Below are 8,491 nucleotides of genomic sequence, written 5' to 3'. Positions count from 1 at the left end.
GACTAAAGAAAAGTATGAATACAATGTAAAGTTTTGATGTCCACATAATATATATATTATAATATATGATTCAATTTCTGTCTGAAGAGCCAAACATGGCATTAAGGGCTTGCAGATAATGAAGAATATTATGTAACTGGAATGTGATTTTTTCTGAATTTATTTTGAAATATATATATACTTAACAACATAAAAAACACACCACATCTTACTTTATATAGTACTTTCGCAATTTCTTCTTTTAGCTACAAATTTGTAGAAATCTAATATATTTTAAGCACAACCTTGCAATTAATGTAGAGTTGTTGGAGTAATTTCTATTTGAGTTATGACAATGAAAATTTCAATCACAAAAGTCAAAAGTATGATATATGTGAATTTTAATTAATTATTAGACAAGAAATCAATTTTCAATGGCTTATATCTCAAAAACAAGGACACAACCTTCCATTTTTTTCTGCTTCTTCAGTTTTGTTTATATACAATAAATTTATAACAGTCTTTTAAAAATTCTTGTTATTTTGAAACAATTTAAGAAATCAGAAAAAAACAAACCATGGCACCATAAGCATGATAAGCATGACAATCGCAAAGATACTAAGACCACAAGAACATGAAACATACAAGATTGATTGATAGATTGGTGTCTACTTAATGTCAAGTGGCAAGTATTTCATAGATACAAAACTTACCTGTCAGTTTGAAAAGGAACTATTGGTCAGGTTCCTTTTGGTCATCTTTTGATGATTCTACAAAATAATCATTACTTCTTTATCTTCAGTAAAACTTTATATATTTATATAAAAAAACCAAATAAATGAGGAATGTGTCCATGGGACACAGATGATGTCCCCGCTTGCATATCATATTAAGTTATAAAGGGACATAACTGAAGAACAGTAAAAGTGACGCTACCAAAATTTGTACTTGATCTGAGTTTTGCAGTAATAAGTATTGTGTATAAGTTTCATAAAATTTGGTTGAGGCAAACTTAAGTTAGAGAACGGAAACGGAAAATTCAGCAATTTTTCCGTTTGTAAAGGGGCATTACTCTAGAACGGTAAAAGTGACACCACCAAAATTCAAATATTATCTGTATTTTGTAGTAATAAGCATTGTGTATAAGTTTCATTACATTTGGTTGAGGCAACCTTAAGTTAGAGAACGGAAAGGAAAAATTCAGCAATTTTTCCATTTGTAAAGGGGCATAACTCTAGAATGGTTAAAGTGATGCCACCAAAATACAAACTTGAACTGTGTTTTGTGGTAATAAGCATTGTGTATAAGTTTCATAACATTTGGTTGAGGCAAACTAAAGTTAGAGAACGGAAACCAACTATTGGACATACGTACGGACGTACAGACGGACAAGGGTAAAACTTAATGCCCCCTCCGCTAAGGCAGGGGCATAAAAAAGGAGAGCTTAGCAATAGGTTTTGATTGTGATTATAAACATTTTTGTTAGGAAAATGCAACCATTGTCGGCAAAATAAAGCCTGAGGAATTTAAATATAAGCGCCATTTTCAAGTCGTAACCTTATCATCTACAATTTGCCAGTGACCTTTGGATACAAGTTATCTAACGGTAGTAAACCAGTTAAATCTACCAAAATCTATTGTAATTGTTCAATGACATGAATCGAACACCCAGTGGCAGTGATTGTTCATTTTGTTTCATGCTGTTGTTTAACTACTGAAGATTCACAATAGACAAAAATGTGAGATTAATAATTAAGATTTCAGGAAATGCAGCATACAACAAGAATGTGTCCATAGTACATGGATGCCCCACTTGCACTATCATTTTCTTTGTTCAGTGGACCGTGAAATTGGGGTCAAAACTCTAATTTGGCATTAAAATTAGAAAGATCATATTATAGGGAACATGTGTACTAAGTTTCAAGTTGATTGGACTTCAACTTCATCAAAAACTACCTTGACCAAAAACTTTAACCTGAAGCGGGATAAACGGAAGGACGGATGGACGAACGGACACACAGACCAGAAAACATAATGCTCCTACTACTATAGTAGGTGGGGCATAAAAAGTGGAGAATGTGTCCATGGGAGACAGATGATGCCCCCACTTGCATAGAACATTATAAAGCTTAAAAGGGGCATAACTCGAGAACAGTAAAAGTGAAGCCACCCAAATTGGAACTTGAACTGTGTTTTGTGGTAATAAACAATTTTTATAAGTTTCATAAAATTTGGTGGAGGCAAACTAAAGTTAGAGAATGGAAACCAAATTTGGGACGTGCGTACGTACGGACAAAGATTACACTTAATGCCCTCTCCGGTGACAGAGGGGGCATAAAAACATAAATAAATGGGGAATGTGTCCATGGGACACAGATGATGCCCCCGCTTGCATATAAAGTTATAAAGGGATATAACTCAAGAACTGTAAAAGTGACGCTACCCTAATTTGAACTTTATCTGAGTTTGTGGTAATAAGCATTGTGCATAAGTTTCATAACATAAGGTTGAGGCAAACTAAAGTTAGAGAACAGAAACACACATATTTCAGCAATTTTTCCATTTGTAAAGGGGCATAACTCTAGAATGATAAAAGTGACTCCACCAATATTCAAACTTGACCTGTGTTATGTGGTAATAAGCATTGTGTATAAGTTTCATAACATTTAGTTGAGGCAAACTAAAGTGAGAGAACAGAAACGAAAAATTCAGCAATTTTTCCATCTGTAAAGGGGTATAACTCTAGAACGGAAAAAGTGATGCCACCAAAATTGAAACTTGATCTGTATTTTGTGGTAATAAGCATTGTGTATAAGTTTCATAACATTTAGTTGAGGCAAACTAAAATTAGAGAACAGAAACCAATTTTGGTACGTACATACAGACGGACAAGGGTAAAACTTAATGCCCCCTCCGCTACGGCGGGGGCATAAAAATGCTATAAAAATTTAAAATACAATTTTGCTATGTAAAGATTTACCATACCATAACACTTGGTTCAGATGAAATGTTTGTTTTTTTTGTGTTCAGAAGTAATCTTTATACATGATATAGGAAAATGTTATTTTACTATTGTCATGATGATGTAAGATTGCAATTGGTGTTTAACATGTCCAGTAGCAAATATTACATGTCAGGACGTGAACATGTTTTTTTTTATATGATCATGAATCCTGCTTTGTACAAGACCAACATGCTGAGCTAGATTTTCAACATGCTAGCTTACAGAGATCAAGTCTACGGTTTAAAATATAACCCTACAGAGAGACATTATTCTGACTATGAGCTGACCTTCTAAACTAAATGTCCCATACTTAGTGAAGAAGCAGCAAATACCAATTTTCAAGAGTGGTTCAACCCAGCTGAATCCCTAGTCATGAGCAGTCACAGCAAGTACCCGCTTTGCCTAAATCAAATTGACCTTTTTTACATCTAAATAAGATGATCAGATAATAAGAAAATAAGCAAAGTAATTCAACATAATCTCAGGACAAAAACCTGATAAATTATTCAAATATTGATGTTTTCTTACCTTCTAATATTTTATCATTGACAAAGTCTTCATTAGTCTCTTTGTCGGCCATCTGCTCCATGGTGCCAGCTCCTGAACAGCTGTCATCCACAGCCATTGTGTCCTCTGTATCAATTTCTTTGGTGTCTGTGGCACCAACTGCTACAGTATTATCGGTTCCAACCAATGTGGTGTCCTCAGAACCAACTTCTGTGGTGTCCTTGGAACCAAACTCTGTGGTGTCCTTGGAACCAACTTCTGTGGTGTCCTTGGAACCAACTACTGTAGTGTCCTCAGAACCTACTACTGTGGTGTCCTTGGTACCAACCTCTGTGGTGTCTTTGTCACCAACTACTGAGGTGTCCTCGGAACCACCTTCTGATTTGGAAGTGTTGTCTCCAACACTTTCCTCCTTAGTAGCATTATCTCCACCACTTACAGATCCAGAGGTGTCTACCTCTCTCGTCACAACACCCTCTGCTGAGGTGTTGTCTTTGCCTTTACTGGCAGTTTCTGAATGGGCTTTTTGATCTTTATCATCATCATTACTTGATGAAGTACTTAAATCCTCCTTGGATTTTATCAATGAATCAGTTTCCTTTGAACTATCCATTTTAACTTTGCCTCCTTCCTGGAGGTCATTTTGTCCTTTTGACACTTCAGTGTTCTTTCTGACCTTTTGGTCAGTTCCATCTTTGGCCTCCTGACCACTAGTGTCTTCACTGACCTTTTGGTCAGTGGTGTCTTGACCACTCATTTCACAACCTTCCTTTTTTTTCTCTGTTCCCTTTTGGTCATTAGCTGTTTCATTATCTGAAACTTGCTGACTTGTTTTAGATTTTTGTCCCACATTTTTATCATCATTTTTCTTAGAGCTGCTTTTGTTCTGTTCTTCTGTTTTTGATCTTTGACCATTTTGTCCGTGTTTTGTTTTTAAACGTTTTTCTCTGGGTGACCTTGAAGAAGGCGATGATAATGGAGATGTTGGTGTAAATTCTGGTGCATCTGGATTGAGCTGAGTATTAACTGTCAATTGATTACCATGGTAACCTTCCCTTGAATCTGTTGATGTCTGACTCTTTTCCGTTGAATAGAACGAGTCATCGTCACAATCCTCCCACTCATCCTCATCATCACCAACAACAAGTTCATGTGTATCTTCTTCACCCTCATGCTCCCCATCATCAAAAAGAGGTCTATGTTCCAGAACATCATCACCCTCTAGACCATCCTGAATCAAACTCATTGTTAAATCGTCATCCTCATCCCACCACAACTCTTCTGTCTGAGCTCCATGAGAAGCTGTTCCAGTGGCTCCACCCCTTTTTTGTTTTCCGTTTGAAGATTTCCTCACTGGGGCCTCACCATCAGAATATTCCACCTCAACACTATTATCTCCAGGTGTATTATCTAACTTGATCACTAGTAAATCTGAATCACAATTAACCACACGATCATCACCAGATGACGTTGACCTTACTCTCTGGGGTTTAGCTTCATTGGCAGACTTGGCCTTACCCCTTCCCCTGCCTCTGCCACGCCCAGCCATTCTTGGTGGGGTTTCAGGATGTCTGTTTCCTCGTCCTTTCAGTGGGGCCTCTCCTCTGGTCTTTGTTGGTGTTTCAGGTCTTTGACGTCCTTTATCTGAACTTCCCCTAGGAGCTTCTTCTGGAGAAACTAAGACAAAAATAATAAAAACCAGAAATGAATTACATGGGAAAAGGAGACAATTTCAAAAGTCCGTTTTAAACAATTTAACCTCAGATTTACAACTAAACCCAGACTGAAATTTCCTGCATCCAAGACTTTTGTAGGTCTAACATTAAAGTTTCATTCTGTAATTGTTATTTCTAGAGGAATACATATTACACATTGCTAATTTTTTTCTTCTTCTGTATTAAACATGGTAAAGGATAAGCACAATATTCCAGTAGAATATATATATGTCCTCCAATAAAATTCATATTACAAAATAACAGTGATTCCAAATGGAAATTAGTGACAAAAAAATGAATTAATTTAAACTTGGATTGTCAAAAATTTTATAAATATATGAGAAAATTGCTCATAATTACGCATGTAAATATATTTGATTCAACAAACTTTGTAATGAGTGTACAAGAGTAGCCTTCATGACCTATCAATTTTTAAAAATATGTGAGTCTTCAGAGGAAGACATGTGTCGCCTATTATCTTTAAATAATTCAAGTGCAGTGCATGTTTTCATACAGGAAATCCCCAAAAATTACTGTTCCAAAATTGAAATAGCAGAACTTACTGCTCTGTAAAGAATCTATGCTAGTGGAATTCTGTCCAGTTGTTCTCAAAGAGTTACAGATTAACAAAAAGTGTGATACCTTTGTGTTGCATAATGTTGTAAAGATACACGATAAAGTCTCTTCTAAAAGCCAATGTTTTTCCAGGAACGGTTCCTGGTACAATTTGACCTAGCTTTAACCCCTGCATTTTTCAGCATGCAGGATAAAATGTCAGTTCTCGGCAGCAAAATATTCAACATAAAAATAACATACTCTGAAGCAAAATATACACATCAACATAAATGTTATAAAATTACCATGAGAGTCATATACCTAGGCTTTATTACAAATGGTAAATGCAGCAGATTATAAAATAATGAACATAATTCTAACATTCATTGATTCCATTCCCTGGTGTCTGATTTAAAAGCACTGATACCAAGTTTTTTTATTATCAAATTATCCTTTAATCCCAATTTAATTACTGTATTACTGGTAATCTGACTTGACTGGTAGTAGCATGAAATAAGTTGCATAATTCCAGGATGTTCTGTTCAGGAATAAAATTAAAATGGAACCGATTTTAAAGTCTTATATATTTCCCCATGTAAATATACAACAAAAATATTATGGTCCAAATGTGATGTGAGGGTGAGGTAGCCTTTAAATATAGTACATTATACATGAACTACATGGTTTTTTTTTACCAAAATGTCCTGTTATAGTTAATATTCATCTCCCTTTTTACTGTGTATTATCAGGATTAAGTTTTAGGCTAAGTGCTTAATCCAAGATTTTGAAATAAAGGTTTTAATATACTGTTACTTCCATACTAATTATACAAACTGATCAAATACTGTAAATTCAGAAATTATTGCATGTATTTATTTTTGCAATTTTTGAAAAATGGACAAAAATGTGAGATTAATTATTGCAATTTCAAGAAAATTTGAAGACAGATATATATGCAATGTTCTCCTCATGGCCTTTTAGCATCATGGTAATGTGATGCTATATTGCTTGAATGTGATGCTATCTGAAATTTGCTTCTTATGGAGAGTGTTATGAATGTGATGCTATATTTTTTAGAAACAATAAGGTATTTTATAATTCTCGTTCACCAGGATGATATAAGAAATTTCAGAGGAGAACACTGTATATGTATCAGATATATAAGAATGCAAGTTCTTATTATTGCAATAATCACCAAGTCACATAATTCACATTAATAAATACCTCACAATAATTTTTGAATTTACAGAACACATAAAAAAAATATTTTATCAAACTTTTGATTGACTGACTGTTGCTAAATGTCTAGCAGAAAATATTACATGCATCTTTAGGAGGATGAAATGTTAATGAGGTATGCTATACTCTGCTTTGTACTAGCATAGGCTCTCACACAAGGTAAATGTTCTCAGGAAGACAGATCATCATACTTAGACACAACTTTCTGACTCCAGGTCCTTTCTCCTAAGTCCATTTGCTTGGCGTTGCAAAGAACCAATTTTATCGTCTGGTTTGACCCAGAGCAGAATCAAACCCACAATCTACATTCAAGTTGACCATGCTACCACAAGACCACAGAGACAGTTACAAACTTTGAAGACAGTAATGTATGATCCTGGAATAATACTTCAATTGTGCATATAACCTTTCCAACATCAACAAGAAATGATTGTAACAGGATGCTGTTACGAAGTCTCCCAAACGAAGCTCCCATAATTCCTAATTCCCAGGGTCGCCTGACATTGGGCAAAGTCTAGTGAAAATTGGTTTGGTCCAGTAAAGTTATATGCGTTAGTGATGCCTGGGGACTAACCCTGTATATCATTCAAATCATATTGGTATGACAAACCAGAATATATATGGTTTAGGGGTGGGGATCTCGACCATTTACAAGATATTACAACTTTCTCAAATGGCAGGGGGTCGGGATGATCCCTGGGGACTAACCCTGTATATCATTCAAACCATCTTAGCATGACAAACCAGAATATATATGGTTTAGGGGTGGGGATCTTGACCACTTACAAGATATTAGAACTTTCTTAAATGGCATAGGGTGGGGGTGACCCCTGGGGACTAACCCTGTATTTCATTTGATTTGCTTTATCATGACAAACAAGAATATATATGGTTTAGGGGTGGGGATCTCGACCATTTACAAGATATTACAACTTTCTCAAATGGCAGGGGGTCGGGATGACCCCTGGGGACAAACCCTGTATATCATTCAAACCATCTTAGCATAACAAACCAGAATATATATGGTTTAGGGGTGGGGATCTTGACCACTTACGATATTAGAACTTTCTTAAATGGCATAGGGTGGGGGTGACCCCTGGGGACTAACCCTGTATTTCATTTGATTTGCTTTATCATGACAAACAAGAATATATATGGTTTAGGGGTGGGGATCTCGACCATTTACAAGATATTACAACTTTCTCAAATGGCAGGGGGTCGGGATGACCCCTGGGGACAAACCCTGTATATCATTCAAACCATCTTAGCATGACAAACCAGAATATATATGGTTTAGGGGTGGGGATCTTGACCACTTACGATATTAGAACTTTCTTAAATGGCATAGGGTGGGGGTGACCCCTGGGGACTAACCCTGTATTTCATTTGATTTGCTTTATCATGACAAACCAGAATATATATGGTTTAGGGGTAGGGATCTCGACCATTTACAAGATATTACAACTTTCTCAAATGGCAGGGGGTTGGGATG

At 35.8% G+C, this 8,491-nt stretch overlaps 1 protein-coding gene across 6 annotated transcripts in view; it reads right to left on the bottom strand.

Moving 5' to 3' along the window:
* The window catches only part of LOC127739342 (uncharacterized), a 57,856-nt gene that overhangs the window by 3,205 nt on the left and 46,160 nt on the right, over window positions 1–8,491 (bottom strand). For all 6 annotated transcript variants that reach the window (XM_052251020.1, XM_052251023.1, XM_052251024.1 and 3 more), the window contains 2 exons: window positions 3,512–5,167; window positions 693–749 (listed from right to left, as the gene is read on the bottom strand). In XM_052251020.1, coding sequence (XP_052106980.1) covers window positions 712–749; window positions 3,512–5,167 — 1,694 coding nt within the window. In that variant the 3' untranslated portion in view covers window positions 693–711. The remainder of the gene's footprint in view (window positions 1–692; window positions 750–3,511; window positions 5,168–8,491) is intronic.

Source organism: Mytilus californianus, unplaced genomic scaffold (genome assembly GCF_021869535.1).
Source record: "Mytilus californianus isolate M0D057914Y unplaced genomic scaffold, xbMytCali1.0.p SCAF_4, whole genome shotgun sequence".
NCBI classification, from domain to species: domain Eukaryota; kingdom Metazoa; phylum Mollusca; class Bivalvia; order Mytilida; family Mytilidae; genus Mytilus; species Mytilus californianus.
Note: the sequence above shows the minus strand (reverse complement) of the source record. Positions and strands in the feature narration are given on the sequence as shown.